This window comes from Xiphias gladius, chromosome 12, assembly GCF_016859285.1.
Source record: "Xiphias gladius isolate SHS-SW01 ecotype Sanya breed wild chromosome 12, ASM1685928v1, whole genome shotgun sequence".
Classification (NCBI taxonomy): Eukaryota; Metazoa; Chordata; class Actinopteri; order Istiophoriformes; family Xiphiidae; genus Xiphias; species Xiphias gladius.
In genome coordinates, this window is record NC_053411.1 from 7,669,152 (window position 1) to 7,689,402 (window position 20,251).

A 20,251-nucleotide genomic window follows, 5' to 3' on the forward strand; every position below is an offset into this window, starting at 1 on the left:
TCAATATTTCATACTTGTTCCATTGTCTGACAACAGAAATAGAAAAACATGTAAATAAGAACAGCTTTATTGGATTTTGACTGTATTAAATTGCTGCAAATGTTAGCACAGTCAGTATGAGAGAAGCAAACAGATAAAGGGTGGTCCAGCCACATACTAGGTTTCGACCTAGTGTTGTTTGGAAAAAAAACTGAATCATCTAATCTCATGAAAACAAGTCTAATTCCAGTTGATATAAGGAAGCAATTCTGAGTCTCAGGTTTTTGGAGATTGACAGTGTGTTTAATGTTCTCGATAAAGTAAATGTTGATTCATTGGTGGTGAACATTCATAGGGCAGCATTCAAAACCCATTCAGGACCAAACAAATCTGCTGCCTAACCAGAATAGTTGTGGTTTTTCTTTTCTTTTTTTCTATTTTTGTTAACGTTGCTTTGTTCACTGCTGTGACTATTTGTGGTCATCTTTGCCCATGCTGTCAGGAAGCTGTATGACTCAAAGACTTGATGTTTTTTATACCAACATTAACATTTTAGACTGGATAAAATGTAGAGACCAGTGTTCATGACAGAGATAAAAATTTGTATGTTATGCAGTAGAACAGGCTCTTGCGAAACAGAGTTGTTAAATTAAGAAAATACCAATAATTGCAAAGACAGAAGAAGAGGCCTAGTGCTCATTGTGTTGCACTGAATCCAGGAAACCTTAAGGTGCTCTTGAAGATGGAAAACTAATCACAGAGTAGAAAAGAGGCACTTTTAGGCAGAACAAGGAGAGGAGATATATTAAAATCCAGGTCTTCGTCAGTCCAAAACAGTTTCAGTTGACGAAGGCCGACCTGGTGAGGTGACTGACTAAATAAATGCGTTTGAATTATCTCCTCTCCTTGTTCTGCCTAAGAGTCCCTGAAGAATGTTTCCTTTAATTTTCTTCACCAAAAACTGCTCTTTTTTTTTCTTTTTTCTGAGTGAGGTACTGCACCCACATACAATTCTTTCCTGCTGACTTGTGACTGGCTGATACAGAAGAATCAGGCTTAAAATTAGATAAGAGTAATTGGTGAGCCAAGGGCTGATCTGATGTTTCCTATATATTATAGCTGCACAGACACTGTATGAAGTTAGTATTTCAATCTAGGTAAAATAGGTTTTAAAAACTGAATTTAAAAACAGCTTATATTCAAGGTCTCTTTTAGCAAAGTACCTAATTAAGAAAGCTATGGGAATAAGAAACCTTAACAATTGTCACATCCGAAGCGATAATTTCATAACTTACTCTTTTTCGCCTTTCCTTATATTACCTTGAATATACTAAATTTTTTAACTCAGGCAATCTTTGCCTTTGTGACGCAAGTGAACTGGCCTGATGTCCTCTCGTCTTTTAAAGCAGCTATAATCAATATTTTTATGTTAACAATTGATCAAACGACTAAATGTAAAGTTAAAGGTGGTTGCTCATAGTGACAGACTCAGCTTTACAGAGTGTTATAGTGTCTTTCAATTCTTTGTTTTGGTTTTCCGGTCCAAAACTATACTGTTCTGGCTTAGCCTCACTGTTCTCATCGTTTCATTTTTCGCAACAGCAGGCAGCAAAAAAGCTCTAAAAAACCCACTGTATGCTACCTGCCAAACACCAAACAGCACATAGATAAAGTTAAAGTAAGTGGAGACCAAAGACAGAGCTAAAGGTGGAGTGAATATTGGACTTAATCACCAAGTAGCCAGAAACCTGACTCCAAATTAATGCTAATTAATTTTCTTTCAACTTAAAAGGTGTACCAAAAAAATCAGTTATTCCAGTGTTAATGTTGTTCAGTATACTGTAAATGCAGTTATTTGCTTATATGCCACTGGTTCAGCTCATGTGTGTGACTTTATCATTTGATTCTGATTATCAGCTCAAGGGTCAGAAACAGGTGCAATGCAGGCACATGCCAAATGTGACCCACTGCCTGACCCATACCCATGTCAGGTGTACACAACCGGGCATGGGGACAATACAGGTCAGCAGTAAATGTAAACATGTAAAAGAGCGAGACTGAATGCAGGTCCTTAGTGGAACAGGTATATTAGAAGCTGGTACCACCTTCCAGTTAAATGTCGTACTTACACACAGACTGGAGCTCTTGGTGTGGTTTGTGGGATTCTCTGTTAATGATAAAGTAGAAAGTGTTGGACATTATTCCATAAATATTCAGCTGCACTTAACAACTACCTTTAAAATCTCATAAAGACCCAGAAAACAGCAATGAATTCTTAAATTAAATATTACACTACTACTCTGGTGAAATAGTATAATAAACCGGTGCGTTCAGTTTTGTGAGGAATATCAGAGTTTTGTTTTAGCTATAAACAGACATTAATTCACCCACACCCACACACAGGACGACTATCCAGTCATTGGTTAAACCAACATAGTACATTTACTGGCCAGCCTTTGGTGAGAACACATTTAACAGTGCAGTTTGTTATAAAGCAAATATAGTCCGAAAACAGCACTTTGCTTTCGAATAGGGTTTGGGCCATAGAGTGGTAACCATGGATACAGTCCAGTAAATCTCTTCAGAGCAATAGGCTTTAACACAGCTCTATGTCTCGAGATTGCTGTTTTGCATCATCATAAAATAAGAGCTGAATCTATTTCAAAGGTAGCAGGGTTTTTAGAGTGGGACAAACAGCATTATTCATTGTGTTGTCAAAAACCACATCTGGAATCATTGTACAGTTTTATTTACACGAACAAATAAAAACTTAAATTTCAGTGACACTTCTCAGACTGAGTAAATGTCCCGCTCTGGAAAAAAATAGTGAAATGAAGCAAATTCATAGGGAAGGTCTCCATTTAAAAAGTAATGTAAAGTATGTGTACTCACCACACCCACTCACGCAGCAAAGCGCAATGCTGATCCCGTTTGACTTTTCTCTTCCCTGCCTTACCTGTGAGATCAAGTTTATCCCAAGCTGAGCTTTTCTATCCTGCATTACTGCAACAGCTGACTCTTGAAAGATTTGTGGAAGTGATCTAGTAATCTCTCCCATCTTCATTCATGCACTTTTATTGGTGTTTTTGTGGAAAGTTTAGGTTGTCAAGCCTTTGACTTGATACAACATAAAACTGTATTGTTTTTGCTGCCTGAGGCCTGTGCTGCTACAGTTACATTCTCTGCTCTTTGATTTGAGTGTTTTCCTGACATTGTTTTAAAGGGTAATGAAAAATAGGCCACATTCTGGGCAAATATCCAGCTACAATTCCTCAGAGCTACTTGAACTGTAAGCCTGGCTGTACACTTGAAACAAATCAATTTTGGCATGTTCACATAGGCAAAATGCCAAGTTTAGGTCTAAAAAAGAGTGCTGCATGCATCGTTCTATCAGATAAGGTGTGATATCCTGGTTAAAAATAATGAAACATTAATTTGATGATTTTTTACACACGGCATGTCATTGTTGTCCCAGAATTCATGCTCCATAGTTGATAGAAATCAGCGACTCAAAGTCTAGAATAGGGTTTTTTGTGTGTGTGTGTGTGTGTGTGTGTGTGTGTGTGTGTGTGTGTGTGTGTGTGTGTGTGTGTGTGTGTGTGTGTGTGTGTGTGTGTGTGTGTGTGTGTGTGTGTGTGTGTGTGTGTGTGTGTGTGTGTGTGTGTGTGTGTGTGTGGAAAGTGTGTCAGCTGTTTGCTGTCTTGCTCTGGCTGAATAATTTTCCTCCCAGGCAGGTCAGTCTGCCTCCTGCCACTCCTTCCACAGCACAAGCCAACGGATGTCCTGCACTGTACTTCAACCTGTAGACACCACCATGCACTGCTGTCCCTTGCACACAGATATACTACACGGCTAGAAACGGCTTCACACATTTTCTTTTTAGATTTTTGTCCACCTTCTCTTGCAGGATAACTTTTGATACCTTTTAAAAATGGCTGCAACGTGGCTTCACAGTGATGTGACATAATTTTTGCAACAAGTGGTTGCATGGTTAAAAGTCCAAAATAGAAATGAAAGAACTACAATGGCTGGTCTGCATCTGCATCATGGAGTCCAGGGCTGTCTGTGCTTGCGGTGGCCTTACAAAGAAGCTTTTTTTTTTTTTTTTTTTTTCCCTCCCACCACAGCTGACTTGCAGCTGGAAAAACTGAACTTCCTGTGTAGGTCCTAACAGATCTGTAATGTAAACGTATTTGCTTTAAGTTTTCTCTTTCTTCCTTAACAACTGTGCACTCTGAGTCATTTTTGGGCAGGCCCGATAAGACAAGCGCTTTCCTTTGGCACAGGAACGCTGTTTCCTTGAACCATAATATATAAGGTATAAAAGATGAGCAGCCATTTTCAAATTTAGTGTGTCTCCCTTATTAGTCACTAAAAAGTCAAAGGAAATATCCAAATTTAGACACACTGTTACTGTATGTATTATCAGTTTGCATCTTCACTGCATTCGTTATTTTTTTAGTGAAGGGGTGTCATTGCGTCTTGCATTGCAACCGATTACTGAGTCTTTGATGTCATGACTCAAACTTTTTCAACAGAAAATGACTATAGGACATTTAGGCAGCTCTAGCCATGAAAACGAGTGTCATATTTGTTCATATTTTCCATTGCTCAAGCCAAAAATGCGACGATATTTCAAGTGTTTTACAGACTTTGCTTTCGGCTTGATTTATGCTTACGATGACATTTCTGAGCATTCCTCTGGGCTCAGCGGCTCTCCCTTGGCTCTCTGTAGCCCCCAGAGCTTTAACTCTCTCAACATGTTTGGAGCAGTGCGGTGATATACGATGACAAGAGTGTTTGTGAATGTATGCAGATACAGTCCCTTCATTTCTTTGTGTTTCTCCAGTTTGTTTGCTTCGTTGTGGTGCAGCAGTCTTAAAGGATACTTTTTATTGCCTTGGCCACACAATTATTTAGCATTCTGTATATGCTTGCATGTGTAATCCATCCCACTATCCCGAAGTGAGATGTAAGAGAACATACAGAGTGCTTGTTGGACATAGCCTAAAAACAGTTTCTCTAAAGAGTGTTAAGTAATACACCGTGCTTTGCAAGACATTTTAACCACAGCAGAGAATCCTTTAATGTCTTCTACAAACCTGGTACAAGAGGGTTAATTGTGTAACTGAACAAATTTACTTAAGGCTATATAAATATCATTCCAAATTAATCTCATATCTCTACTTTCTGACTTCCAGGTACACCCAGCCATGATTGAGGACAAGGGTCACCGTGTGACTGATTACTTTGTGGTGGCTGGGCTGACAGACAAGTCCACGCCCTTGGAGCAGGATCTGTCAGAGACCAAGTCCTGCGGGCCCAAAGCGCCCATCACAGACTTGGCCGTCATTAACAGGTCGGCAGGAGAAACGGTGCCTGAGGGCTTCACTTGTATCGACAGCACCTACAGCGGCCAGCCAGCCAACCTAAATCATGGCAGTCTTAAGAGCCCCGAGCTGTTCCTGTGCTACAGGAGGGGTCGAGGGAAGCCTCCTCTCATTGACATTGGGTGAGTCAGCAGTTTGTTTATGTCAGTGTTTGTAATCTGGAATGTTCATGTGCCTGCAGCAGCAAATGACTCATTAAAAGTGGCTTCACACACATACTGCTGAAAATGTGTGCCACTGTTTTTCATCACTTGAGACCACACTCTTCACGTGTGTAAAACAAAAACTTGAATAACCAATTTATCGTTTTTGATTACAGCTGGGTCTGAATCATTCTTTTAAAAAGCAGAAGATTGTAGAATCACAACCTTATAATATAGGCAGTCAGTTAGCTAAGACTGGATTAACCTTAGCTTCGATTTAACCTGTTAACTCTAAAATCTTATCTTCCCCTGTTCTCTCTGAGTTCAAGTGGATTTATAGGCTCAGTGTGTTATTGTGGTGGAAACATGTTGGAAGAAGGAAGAAGCTTGAGGGGAAAGAAAAATAATCAACATGAGCACGGCAATTACACAAACAGTATGACTAAAGATCCCCAGTGTCCTGCAGCAGGACTAACTGCCAGCTAGCATGTCGACAGAATTTCTCGTGCAGTCAGTCACCCCGATGAAGGCCCTCATTGTTAGCTTCGTCTGCATATCTGAGGTAACTTTGAGGTAACTTTCGGTTTGTCACCTTCAGTTCAGCTTTGATGGCACGACAAAACATTCTTCAGAGGTGGAAGGAAGTAGCTGTGTTTACTTGATTCACTCCCCCCTATTTCGTCACTCAGTTCTCCCTTTCAGCCAAACCCGTTGGCACCTGTCCATTGATAGGAATTTTCCTGCTTCCTTCTATTATCTTGTAAAAGGGAACTCAATTTTTTGCTTTATTTCATCCAGTCAAGTAAGCCTAAAGGTGCCACAGCCCCTAGTTACCCACAGAGGAGGCAAAAGTGTTACCTACATTTCATCATCAGTGCTTTGTACGTGTTAACCTGTCTGTAATAAACGAACTTGCAATATCACGTGCAGCAAAGCTTTATTGAGAACAATGATGCAACTGCCTGTGGCTTTTCAGTCCCACACACCTTAGTCTTTGTCTAAAGCCTATTTTGTGTCTCCTGCTAAGAAACTGGAGTTTCCGGTTACAACATTGCTCACTCTGAGAGTGAGTGCCCTTAACTCTGCAAAGTCAAGTCTGAGAAAGATTTCATTGAAAATGTCTTTGCTGTATCTAGACAGCAGCACTTCAGACTGTATTCTACTTTGTTCTGTGATGAAATTGGGTCATTTCATGTGTTATTAATGCGATTCCCTTCTGCTAACTGTAGCTTTAAACTGTAGAGCTACATCGAACCCTCATGGAACACTGCAGCCGTTGGTGCACTGAGCATAAACAGAAGATCGTATGTCAAGTCATGTTTCCTTTAAGAGATTGTGCAATCCTGACGTATGGGGTGGAGAAAATAGAAGTAAACTTACATTCAAGGAGTCACAGTCATTTTTAAGCTATTAGGTACTTTGTTTTCATTCGCTGAAGCAACAAATTAGTCATGCAGTTTAATGAGGCTAAATAACAGATTTCACTCTCTTGTCCTCCTTCTATGTTGCTGCAAACATAGACAATATTAAGAGACTCCTGATGTAAAATGATGACTTTGTGCTCTATTATTAATAGGTGATATAAAAGGATGGTTATGTGTTCTGATAAAAATGCCATACATAGATGCTTGATAGCATTTGTTCACTTGCTACTGGTCATGTTTTGGTTGAACTATGGGACAGAAGGTCAGTGAATATTTTTGGCCATGTTGCAACACCGGTTCCCTCTCCCATCAGCTGATGGCTCCTAAACCTGCTAGTTGTCTTATTCCACTGAAAGCATATGTGAAAAACTAGCAACCTGTAGATCATTCATTCTTCCTCCTGCCACCTCTGAAGCCAGCATTCCCAGCCCGGGGCTCCACAGCGTCACGACTCACTGTGCCCATTAGGACTCTGTTTTTGTCGTCTAAATGAGAATTGGCTGGCGATTGTCCTCCTGGCCTCTTTAGGTTTGTCCTGCACTCTTTACAGAATAAATGGAGTGTGTCAGGACTATTATATCTGCACTGGCTGCCCTGTAGCCTGCAGAAGATTTAAAAAATGTGTTTTGGCGTCCGTTGTAGTTTAAACAGGGCAGCAATCAAAGCTTTTGGCCTCCCACATGGCATTGTCCAGATGGAAAGGGAGGACATGGAGCACCCTGACATAAAAGCCCTGCAGTCATGCAAAAAAGTCCAACACATTGGGGCACTGATTGCTCTCTCGACTGCAACTTTTAGTTTGGTGATATTCCACACCATCAGTGATAAGGAAACCAAGACTGAATAAAAATTGGCAGTAAACTATATTATTACATGCAAGTGTTCATTTTGAACTAAGTTGGATATTTAAAATCTTGACATTCTGACAAGTTTCCCTTGTCTGGAATTTGAATGAGTCAGCTGGTAAATATGTCTGAATCACATCATCCATTGAAGACGGGCTTCTAGCTGAGGCCTCAAAGGGAAACCAGAGCTTTAAGAAGAAAGTCAGTGGTGCCGACCACACACTGATCCTCCCTGTAAAACAGGGGAACCAGAGATAATCCTCACCATAGAGCCACAAGAATGAACTTTTTTGTTCCCAAATCAGGCTGAGTATGGAATGATATTGTCAAAAGGCAGGATTGTAATGCACACTTTCTTTCTTGCTTTCTGTTTCAATATCATAGTTTATCTTCAGCATTCCAACTTGAATGTCCTTATGTTTTTGCAGTGAAACTGTTTCATCATAAGAATGCCAGTTTTTTGTCTTCTAGCAGTGAACTTTGTTTAAGAAATAAAGGCTTTGCCTGACAATAAAAATGAATCCAGGGCAGCACTCTCTCTGAGCCACTTAATTGTCTGTGAGAGCTTTGTAATATTTGTGGGCATCATTTCAGCTCTTTGCACTGCACTGCTGTCTGCCATCTTAATTTCCTCACCATTTTGAACACTTTGGCACTCTGAATTTAGACCAAAAGATAGCTTTATAGACTTACTCTTGGGTTAAATCTTTATTTCTCTCCTCTGTCCTTTTGTACATAAGCTCATCTGCATTCTCGATGGAGGTATGTGTCGTGTCATGTGAAGTACCAAACTAACATTTTTGCTTACCATGGGTTGTGTTTGTCAGGGTTCTGTACGAGGGCAAGGAGCGTTTGATCCAGGGCTGCGAGGTCATCCAGGCCACACCGTACGGCCGCTGCGCCAACGTCAACAATAGCTCGGCCACCTCGCAGCGCATCTTCATCACCTTCCGCCGAGCGCCACCCGTCCAGCCTCAGAATTCCCTGGCGGTGACAGACATTTGCGTCATTGTCACCAGCAAGGGTGAGACGCCACAACATACCTTTTGCAAAGTGGACAAGAACCTCAACTGTGGCATGGCAAGTCTGATTTTTATTCCTTAGCTATCACTTTTACATCATCACTCCTAAGAGAACAAATACGTAATATCTATACAACCATGTTTTAAACTTTCAGTGGGGCTCCAATGTGTTCCTGTGTTACAAGAAATCAGTATCTGCGTCCAATTCCATCAGTTACAAAGCTGGTGAGTAAAAGCTTACCATGTAAATTTTATATTTTGTTTACAATATCTTCACATCTTCAGCTGTCATTTATCGTCTGTGCCTACTGAGCAGCTTTCTAAAGGTCACTACGTGTAGAAAGGATGCAGTAAGTAGTAAAAGCAATAATGTATGCAGTTTGTATTGCATAAAATATAGTGTCTGAAACCAAGAGGCTATACTCATGGAGGCCGTGGAGAAGAAAAATATGCTATAAAAACACTCATGATTGATCAGAATTATGGAAAGGCAAGTCACAATTATGAGATGAAGTAAGTCTAAAGTTTGTCTTCTTAAATAAGAATTGTGAGATGGTGAGTCAACATTTTGACTTTCTAAGTCAAACTCAAATGACAATTTCCTCTTAGTAAGTCAAAATTATGAGGTAATTAGCCTGTTGACTGACTGTATATTTCACTTTTGTCATTCTAACATATACATTTTTCCCTGGTAAAAAATGTCTTCAATACATGTTAATAATCGTTGTAAAAAATGTTTCACAATAATAATAATTATTATTCTTTTCGCAATTATGCAACCCTGTTTATAAATGCGATATCTCGATATAAAAAAGGTAGTGTAGTTAGAACTGGTGCAGCTGTGTGTGCTGTTGCAGTCAGCCTCGGTTATGTTTTTGTGTCCAAGCTCAGGCGAGTGACACCTTCAGTGTGTATCCGAGATCATGCAGTAGTTTCTTAATAATTTATTGCAGCTGGCTTGTCTTAACTGCTCTGTAGCATTTTCATTGACTTAATGCTTCCTAAACCACTTGGCCTTTGACACAGTTCATTGTGCATCCCACGTATAATCAGTGCTCATATGAATGTGTGTGTGTGTGCGCACACATACACCCATGCAGACACACATGCCGGCTTTATCTTTTTAGTCAGTCTTTTTCCTGTGAGGGGACTGTTTATTCATCTCAGACAACGGCACTTCCTGCCACGCCCATTATTTGTGTGTCTGTAGGCTTGTTTGGGTATACACATGCTCACATTAGAATGTTAGTGTCTTGTCAGAACGGCATCTCACCAAACACCAAGTTATACTGAGAAGCAAAACAGCTATTTCCTAGAAATGAAACCAGAGTATACTGAACGATGACTGTTTTTCATCTGAACTGGAAAATACTGATCTCCCTTTTCATAGAGCCTCCTTTGAATAAGTCTTGCAGAGAAATAAAGCCAGAATTGTTGGCTCTCTGGAAGTGTGATTTACTATTTTACCGGGTCTGGAAACAAGCATATAAACTTTCAAACTTTAGGATGTATTTTGTTCGATGCTGCTACATTACTACATCAGTATAAAAGTTTTCTCTCACTCTCCAGGTCTCATCTTTCGTTACCCAGAAGAGGACTATGAGTCTTTTCCTCTGTCCGAATCTGTCCCTCTGTTTTGTTTGCCTATGGGTGCCAAGATCGAGTGTTGGGCACCAAACACACGCGATCCTCTGCCCGTCTTCTCCACGTTTGTCTTAACCATCTCATCTGGTGAAAAGGTGAGACACAGCTCCCAAGAGCAGGCTGTCATAGATGAAAAATGAACAAGGGCTCTAAAGCCTCTTTAAATAAAGGAAGACTGCTGCTTGATTTAATCAATGTACTCAGTAGAATTCTATCAAGTCTAAACTGGCTAGGAAACCAAAAAATACTAAAAGGATTTGTCTAACTCTGGTTCCAGGTGTATGGATCAGCCATCCAGTTCTATGAGCCATATTCAGTGGATTTGCTGAGCGAGAAGCAGAAGATCCACCTGGGCCTGCTCACCACAGTGGAGAAGAAGATGATCCCTAATCGGCCTGTAACTACCAATAAATGCATCTGTCTGCTCTCCCGTTGGCCTTTCTTTGAGTCCTTCCGCAAGTTCCTGATGTTCCTCTACAAACTCTCTGTCTCAGGCCCGCATCCGCTGCCTATTGAAAAGTAAGGAACCTCCTTGCAACTATTTATATTTTTATATAATTTGATGGAGAAGTTAATGCCAGACACCATACAGATCTCAAAGCTCACATTTTGATAGGCTGAATTTAGTTTCTGTATACAGTATGTTAGAAAAGAATTTAAAGGACAACTGACAACATTTTGTGCCAGTTTTATTAAGTTTTGTTTGCATACTTCTCTCCACAGGCACATCTCACACTTCATGCACAATGTGTCATTTCCTTCCCCTCAAAGGCCCAGAATCTTGGTCCAGGTGATATTTTCCCCTTGTTTCATTTTTTATAATTGCCAATCCAAAATATACTTTTACATGTGTTTTTACATGTTTTTTTTAATTATTGAGATTATTGAATTTCTCCTTCAGCTTTCGGCACATGATACCTTGATCCTCTCCCAGCCTGTGTGTACACCTTTACCCCTCAGGTACAATGAGTGCTGCAATGCTTAACATTTATAAACAAATAATAAGTTTTACCCTGTTAAAGTCCCTTTTCAAACATGGATGCTTTATGCTTAGACATTTTTTTTCCCATTCAGGCTAAATGTAGCTCTTGTCCTTCAGTACATATTGTGTACAGATGAGCAGACTTGAAGAAAGAGGCCAGTGTATTGTTCCAGAAAAAAGCAACACACATTAATTCATGCAATTTTTTTTCAAGGCCAAATCCTCACACAGAAAACAACCTCCGTCATCATGATTTTTGAGACTGTTTCCACTGACACATTGCATATTTTTGCCATGTTAGCAAATGATACAAGTAATTCTAGCGATGACTCTCTATTTGACTCGCCTTTTTTGCACCTCTGAAGGCTGCGTAATGTAATCTTGAAAACTGACAAAAATGGTGACTGCAAGGTCTTTGTTAAAACTACTGCTAATTGATATTCAACTTGATATGACCTGCTGCTGTTGCCACCTTTTATGATTGTGATTTCCAGGGGTTAGAAAGAAACATCAAATGAAAACGAAAATACATTTTAAGTCTCAATTACAAAGGCTTTCATGATGGTCCTACTAGATTCTGAAAAAGTCTCAAACAACGTGACAGCATGTGCAAACACAAGAAAACTGCATTAGCAAATAGGAAAAGTGGATCAAGTAGACTCTTGGCAACACTGACCAAATGACACTTGATGGGACATTATCTTAACAACATTAGAAAGTACTGTGCATCCTCAGAAATGACTGTCAAATTAAATCAATGCCACACAGAGTCTCAAAAGAGATTTTTCCATTGTAAGCTTCACAAAGCAAGTTTTACTTGTCGGGTTATTGGATAGCACTATATTGCAAGATGATACTGTTATTTTATCCACCACCACACTGTTATTTAACATATTTAAGTGATTGATGTAAAAATTTCTAACAATTAAAACATCTGTTAAAAGTTAGAAAATAGTTTACAAAACCAATTTTTTCTTTTGAAGGTCTTTATTAGTTACTATTGTTAACCTAAAATTACATGTGCCTGCATTTCTGCTTTGTTCCCTTCTTTTTCTCTTACATACCTAATGTCTCACTCTAGTTACAGGCCTTAGTTTTATAGCCTATACTCCATCATTTCAAACAACCCCTTTCTCCCATATTCCTCCCATCCCTCAATCTCCATGTTGTTTTACATTCCCTTCCGGAGCTTATCAACTCACCCATCTCCTCTGTGCTCTCCCTCCCTGTCAGTGGGGCAGACTACGGCACTCTCCTGATGAATCTTGGCTCAGAGAACTGCGCCACACTGCTGCACTTTGTCCTTCTGGAGAGCAAGATCCTGCTGCACTCGCTCCGGCCCGCTGTGCTCACTGGAGTGGCCGAGGCTGTGGTGGCTGTGAGTAGGCTCCACCGTATAAGCTTCATACAGTCATACTTGAACATATGCGGCAGAATTACCAGCAAGTTTGGATTTTAACAACGTCTGCTGCTTTTTTTATCTGCTTAAATTATCAGTACATTTCAATTGCCTTTTGGACCGAGGTCCATAGTTGCGAGAGGAGATTAAAATATTCAGAACTTGAAATAAACGTCACTTAAAACACAAATGAAAAAAAACTCATTATTATCACCTATTTTCAAAATGTACAAATTAACTCCTGCATGATATGTGATGAGTATGTGTAGAGCTTTTGGTGCATTAGTTATATAGTTCTATATCTTAACTGTTCTGACCATACAGCACACTTCTATAATTCCTCACATATGAGTATGTTTGAGATGGTTGCATATAACTAGCATTGTAAAATCTGAGCACACAGAATAATATAGCTATAAGTCCTTGTGATCTTTTTTTATAATTACCCCATAGATGAGCAGTAAACATGGGCTTACAATAAGCCTTTAACAGCTAGACCTTCACTTTACTGACCACAGGAGAAATGTATGGTCGGATGTGTTGCCCTGAGAATTAAATTCAGAACATTGTCAATATACAGAATATATACATAAATACACGAAAAATAGGGGCCAAGACCCAACTGCTCACCATAGGAGCATCACTAAATTTGTAGTATTTTTTTGAAACCCCTTTTATGTACAACTATCATTATATCATTTTGATTTGGATTAACCAGCTATGTAGGGAGGAAAATACAATCAAATATTCTGCATACATAAATAAAAGAATTAATTATGAGATAACCAATAACACAGCCTGTTTCATAATCATTCAGCTGCCCAGACAAGTCATCAATACACAAATTAAATAAGAGTGGAGATGGTATACACCCTGCCTGACCCTGTTACTGACATCAATGAGTCAAATACAGCACTATCTCATCTAACCTACTTACTCTGATAGGCCTGCTAAATTTCAGAGAGACATATATGCATTTCCCTTCACACTTTTCATGATTGATTTGACCAAATGACACTTTACGGTAACTAGCAGTCAGCGAGAATGCCATGAGCTAAAAACGCAGTAAGGCAAGCAGGGAGAAGAGAAACAGGTTTTTGATGAGCATGTTTTACATGTTCAGCAGTTATTTGATCAGTTCCACATGTATCATCATGTCATCGAAATTTCTGACATTTCTTCAGGCATTTCATCAGGGATCACTGTCATGCCCTCCGTGAACTCAACAGCTAATCTTTTACTGTGCACAGAAACACGTGACAGCAATGCTTCTGGCAGAGGTATAACATTGGACACTTTGTTTATAGGTTTATAGAAGACTCTAGTTGCCACCATAATCCAACAGTTTCGTATACACAGCAGACCTCCCTTGTATGATGTCAGTTTTTGAATTTTTGCATATAGTTGAAACTCTAGAGAACTCAAGAATACTGTATTGCAAACAAAAAATGTATGATTGTCTGGGTAGAAATCCTCTAGAACATAAACACAAGTTGAGTCGTTATCACGAATGAATGAGTTACTAAATCTAGTCTGTTAAGTGAGCCATCTTCATGCTTGTAAAATTCAGATGGCATGTAGTTACTAGTAATAATACACTTTCTATCATTATAGTTATATAATTATATCTGCCACATCATTATATCTCATAGCCAAAGCCCTGGTCACCATTTAATCTTAAAACATCAACAATTACATCATACTTAACAGGTACTGGACAACCTTATTTTTCACTGAGATCAGTTGTTGATTCTCCAGCTCCATGAACACCACTCAACTTTGTCAATCATGTCTGTTTGAACACACAGGATGTCACAATCCCCCAAAAAATCATCCAAAAGAATTCAAACTGTCACAATAAGTTCATAGTTCACAAAGAAGAGCATTATGTCTAATTTTCCCCTTTTTTTAGGTAAGAGTAAACACAACTCAAGTACCTCTTACCACCATTGTGGACCATCATAAAAGATAACAGGATATTTGTTTTTCTGTTTTAATTTATGGCACTTCTACTGTTTCTACCTCCAAAGAGGGTAATGTGAAACTCCTTACCACTGACTGCCTGATTGTTGTAATCCTGCTTCTCCCGCTTGTCTCTCTTTAGATGATCTTCCCCTTCCAGTGGCAGTGTCCCTATATCCCCCTGTGCCCACTCTCTCTAGCAGACGTCCTCAACGCTCCTTGTCCATTCATAGTGGGTGTGGACTCCCGCTACTTTGACCTTTACGACCCCCCGCCAGATGTTGTCTGTGTGGATCTGGACACCAACACTATCTACCTGTATGCTGTGCTTTGATACTAAAACCCATGTTACTGCTTGCCTTGTACTGTATATTAACAGCTCACTTTGGTGTTGAAAAGCTGTCTCAAATATTGCTGCAACACATCTGTCTCCTTTTACTCTCAGCTAAATAAGTCAGTTGTATTGTGTGTTACAGGTCTGACGAGAAGAGGCACAGCAACTGGAAGAACCTCCCAAAGAAGCCCTGCAAGGGCCTCATTAACTCACTGAGCAACTTGCACCACCAGCTGGCCACTGGTACAAACAACGTGTTATGTCTGTGTAAAGGGTGAAACAGTATATACTGGGAGTGGACAAAAAGAACACCTTACATCCAATCCAGCTAAATACAAAATTACCACAAATATGAGGTTAAAAATTTTATCACAATCAAATATTTAAACATTCTAAGCTTCATCAAGGTGGAATCAAAAGCAGGGCTCTTATATTGGTCTACATTACAATGCAAGGTGCACAGAATACCCAGTTCCTCCCCTGTAGTTATGTACGGAGCCCCGAAACTGACAAAATGTAGTAAACGGTAGCTGAAAAGGTCAATAAATAATATTGTTCGTTAATAACAATAAGAAGAAGAAGAAGAATCTTTATTTATTTGGCATTTTTCAAAATGAGGTTACAAATTACAATCTGGTTAAGTAAAATAAATAAAGATGGTTGAAATATAAAGGATATATGTAGAAGTAAGTTTTTGTTTTCAAAACAGATTAAATATAAAGGTGTATACTGCTGAAGCAGCGCTGTATAAACTCTTGTAACAGCAGCATTTTAGCCAGCAAGCTTACACTAGCAAATTTAGCTAGCTAACCATACTTGAAAGTTCACTGACAACGTGCTTTTCTTTTGAAAAACATTATCTTCATCTTCAAGTGCACATCTCTTGTCTTCATCAGGGACCATAATGGTGAGGAAATTTATAGATGTGGGGAAAATAAATGTGTGCCAAGACCAAAAACAGCACATTTAAAGTTAGAGGAAAAGTATAAAATGTATATTTCTTGTTACACACATTTTAATTATTTAACCAACAATATTATTTATTGATGTAATAAATTATTTTTTAACTCATCTGATAACCATTTACTACATTTTGTCAGTTTCAGACTCCATAGTGACAGTGTTTTAAAAAAAAAAAAAATGAGCAGTTGGTGCTCTATAAAATCGACCTTGGTTTGTGTTTAAGTTTCAGTGCATCAAACAGCAGAGGAAGGTTCCGCAGTTGACATGACCCCCATCGAGGCGGACTTCACCTGGCATAAGAAGAAGACGGCCCTGGAGATGGAAATCCAGGAGGCCTTTCTGCGCTTCATGGCCTCCATCCTGAAGGGCTACCGCTCCTACCTCAAACCCATCACCCAGGCACCTTCCGAAAAGGCCACAGCTGCAGACTCTCTCTATGACCTACAAGGTAAACACAAGTGATTGACAACTTACAGAAAATTATGTTGTTTTATGAGAACAAAAGTCATGTGGCTAATGTATAGGAACCTCCAGATGTAGGTTATGATTCTGTTTATGGGGAAGCTTAATGCTGCGGAACCTGGATTTGTTGATAGCTTCCTGGCTTTGTTACCTATGCATAATTTACATCCTAAATTCAGATAGCTTCACCTAATGTTTATTTTTATTGGCATCTCTATTTCAAGGAGCATCTCAACTATTACTCAACCTCAAGTATTCTTAGAGATCAATCGCCTTTCCCGTCGGCTATAAAAAGAGGCCACTAATGCTTGTTGCTGGGAAATTGGTCCTCACTTCCATTTAGACTCACCTTTCCTTTTATAACACTTTTCCGAATAGCTGCACATAGATTGATTGATGAAGGTCACCCAGGGATAAGAAATATAATGAACCCTAACGAAAAACACTGAAAAACACATTTACACACATTTTTTTTAAATATTTCTTTCCCCTTTAAGTGAATACAAAGGCTCAGATCCTTCAAATTCTGTCTATTAGTACATTTCAAAATCCAGAATGACACTGGCTTTCAGGTAAGCCTGAGAAATGACACCACAAACTTTCCTTGCCCTCCTTCAGGGTTTCTCAAAAGCAGAGACCGTGCCCACCAGAAGTTCTACTCCCAGCTCACCAAGACCCAGATATTCATCCGCTTCATCGAGGAGTGCACCTTTGTCAGTGACAAGGACACCGGTTTGGCCTTTTTTGACGATTGCGTCGAAAAGGTGATTACAAACCCAGCGCCAGTCCCGTCTCACATACATGCACTATGTACACACCGGTTTCATGTTGTTTTGTTTTTTTCTTCCTCTGAAGGTTTCTTTCCATGAACAAGCCTCTGTTTAATGTTGTTTTATTGGCAAAATAACATTTGTCTGCTGGGAGACTAAGGAAGCCAAAATTTCCTCTGAGTCATTCTTTTCCCTCTGCTCTATTTCCTCTTTTTGCAGCTTTTTCCCTCTGATAAAATCACCGACAAGGGTACCAAGGTAATCTCTTAAAAAGTAATCAGATCTCCTTGCCACTTGCTTTTTTATGTTTGTGACTAACATTAAAGGTAAATAAATGAACAATTTTCTCTTTATGATAAATGTTTTCACAAAGACGCATGGACATCTCCTGCTTTTCCTCTACCCTTAAATCCTAACCACATTCAAATAAGCATGTTTTACCTCCTAATTAGAAAAGTGTAATAGAGTGTAATATGCTTGTAGTTGTTTACTTTCTGCCATCAGAGAAGAAATGACCTGTAGTGTGTGGTATTTGTAAATCTCAAGACGTACGTTTCGGTATCACTAATTTTCTGGATTTGATCCTCACTGCAGGTTGAAGGAGAGTCATCAGAAGACACAAAACTTCTGGAGCTGGATGAGTCTCAAAAGAGTGAGCACACTGTGTTCGTTATGCCCCCTGAACCTCCAGCTGACGATGGACATGACCCCGCTACTCGATACACGTGAGTCTTTCTAAACTGCAGTGGATTAAAACTTCGGTAAATAAAAATAGAAAAAGAAGAGTGTGTGGCCATGATGATAACTATCCCCTGTGGATTTATTTTAACATCTATCTTTTCCACTTGATTTTGCAACAATCATATTTCTCATCCTCCAGCTATAAAGGTTTCCCCAGATTGCAAATGGATCTGTTTGACCGTCCAAGAGTGTTACGACCAGCACTCAGCAGCAGAGCAGCAGGGGCCAGTTTGTCCAGCAGCCCTGCACTGCTGGCAAAGAGGACGAAGCAGGTGTGTAGATACTCACAGTCAAATTCGACGGATGTAGCAGCAATACCCGGTTCCTGACACACATTTGGCTATAGGGGCTGGGTGTTTGTAGTAACCCTAACCTGTGTCAAACTGAACTTATCATCCTTCTCATCCTGTGCCGAGATCATCTCGTGCATCTGGAATGTTACAAAAAAAAAAACGCTATGCTAAATATCTCCTCCACACAACAGGAGATCAAGCTGGCCTACAAGATGGCGAAGCGTTTCTACTCCAACCCTCCGCTGTGGGCCCGCTGTCTGTTCAGTCACTGCTACAGCCTGTGGTTCATCTGCCTGCCAGCAGCCGTGCGGCTGGCCAAGTCTAAAAGCCGTGCCATGCAGCAGGCTTACAACGTCCTCCTGAAGATGAGGACCACTGAGGTGGAGGTGCTGGATGAGGTGCGGTCAAATTAAGCGCAGGAGATTTTAGACTATCACTAATCCAATCTGATGTTCTTCATTGTTTGCATGTACAGATGTCATTGTCTCATGCTGTGATGATACTTTCTGTGAACTACGCCTTTTCAAATCGATGTCTAATTATTGTTAATGTTTCCATCTCTCTGGCTTTAGGTGTGTTACAGAGTGGTAATGCAGCTCTGTGGTGTGTGGGGTCTTCCTGTTATGGCTGTGCGAGTCCTGGTTGAGATGAAGAAAGCTGGAGTACATCCCAACGCCATCACATATGGATATTACAACAAGGTCATATATTTCATAACACTTCTATATAGTGTTAAAACAAATCTCCAGTTTGCTGAAAAGTACCAGTAGATAAATATTTACCAGTGAGATTAAATATGAAACGCTCAACAGACCACTTGCACTGGCATTTTCTTAAATATTTCACCTAAAGTATGCAGTCACAAGCCAAAACAACAGATTAAAAGCCGGATTCCTGTGTCCTCATCCTTCAATCTATTCCGCCTGCAGGCTGTCTTAGAGAGCCCATGGCCAAGCCGAAACCGCAGCGGCCTCTTTATGTGGACCAAGCTTCGTAATGTGCTTCGAGGAGTGACCCAGTTCAAGCACGCTCTAGACCGAACAACGACCACGAAGGGTCCCACACTTAGTACCACAGGTGGGAATGGAACATAAAGTATGATAATGGGAGAGATGTAGAGATATCTGAGCATAACTGAAACCCTCCCCACAATTGTCAGTATAAAATCCATCACACTGTCTGTTTTTCTCTCATTCTGTCTCCTTTTTTTTTTTTTCACTCACTTTTTTCTTCCTGTGTCCTTCTCTAGCTGCATCCTTAGGAGGATCAGCAGTCACTGACGCTGACCGCTTGAGTCACGGAAGTGCTGACAGCTCGAATGAGGTTAACGGTGAGGAACATAACCTATTTCCCCACGGCCACAGCATGGAAGACACGACAGACATCCACTGTAGTACAGGTACCGACTCCCCCGAGCTGCAGGTCTCAAGCTCTAAAGCTCCGATAGTCAGAAACAGCACTGGAAAAAGAAAAGCATAGTTTGTACAGCATGGTTTGTGTGATTTTGTGATCCACAGGGAGGCAGTCGGATCAGGGCTACGGCTCCAAAGATGAGTTACACCAGGAGCTGGCAGAGCCTTCACATAAAGCTGTCCTTTCTGCTGAAGAGAGAAACAATGCCAAAGCACAGCATAATGGCAAGACACACTGCTTCCATTCTTATGTGTTGTATGTGTATGAATACCCCACTCCTCCTTGCACATCGATGTCGATGTGTTGACTGTATATTTACCATGTGTTACCAGGAGGTGACATTGCTGGCTCAGTGGACAGTGCAGTAGCAGTAGCAGAGCCCCCCAGTCCTGTAGATGTGCCCTCACCTGTGCCTAGTATTGTGAAGCTGTCCACAGGGAGCTTTGATGGTGAAACAGGTGAGGAGAGAGATGAAGCCTTTAATT

General features: G+C 40.2%; 1 protein-coding gene across 2 annotated transcripts in view; it reads left to right on the forward strand.

The window, feature by feature from the left end:
- Positions 1–20,251, forward strand: part of dennd4c (DENN/MADD domain containing 4C) — a 36,833-nt gene that overhangs the window by 8,371 nt on the left and 8,211 nt on the right. For both annotated transcript variants that reach the window (XM_040140555.1, XM_040140556.1), the window contains exons 2-22: positions 5,181–5,491; positions 8,609–8,861; positions 8,959–9,028; positions 10,373–10,542; positions 10,725–10,966; positions 11,171–11,237; positions 11,349–11,407; positions 12,663–12,807; positions 14,933–15,108; positions 15,267–15,367; positions 16,311–16,535; positions 17,168–17,313; positions 17,539–17,577; positions 17,914–18,044; positions 18,200–18,332; positions 18,545–18,751; positions 18,926–19,054; positions 19,283–19,430; positions 19,603–19,752; positions 19,871–19,990; positions 20,099–20,224. In XM_040140555.1, coding sequence (XP_039996489.1) covers positions 5,193–5,491; positions 8,609–8,861; positions 8,959–9,028; positions 10,373–10,542; positions 10,725–10,966; positions 11,171–11,237; positions 11,349–11,407; positions 12,663–12,807; positions 14,933–15,108; positions 15,267–15,367; positions 16,311–16,535; positions 17,168–17,313; positions 17,539–17,577; positions 17,914–18,044; positions 18,200–18,332; positions 18,545–18,751; positions 18,926–19,054; positions 19,283–19,430; positions 19,603–19,752; positions 19,871–19,990; positions 20,099–20,224 — 3,136 coding nt within the window. In that variant the 5' untranslated portion in view covers positions 5,181–5,192. The remainder of the gene's footprint in view (positions 1–5,180; positions 5,492–8,608; positions 8,862–8,958; positions 9,029–10,372; positions 10,543–10,724; positions 10,967–11,170; positions 11,238–11,348; positions 11,408–12,662; positions 12,808–14,932; positions 15,109–15,266; positions 15,368–16,310; positions 16,536–17,167; positions 17,314–17,538; positions 17,578–17,913; positions 18,045–18,199; positions 18,333–18,544; positions 18,752–18,925; positions 19,055–19,282; positions 19,431–19,602; positions 19,753–19,870; positions 19,991–20,098; positions 20,225–20,251) is intronic.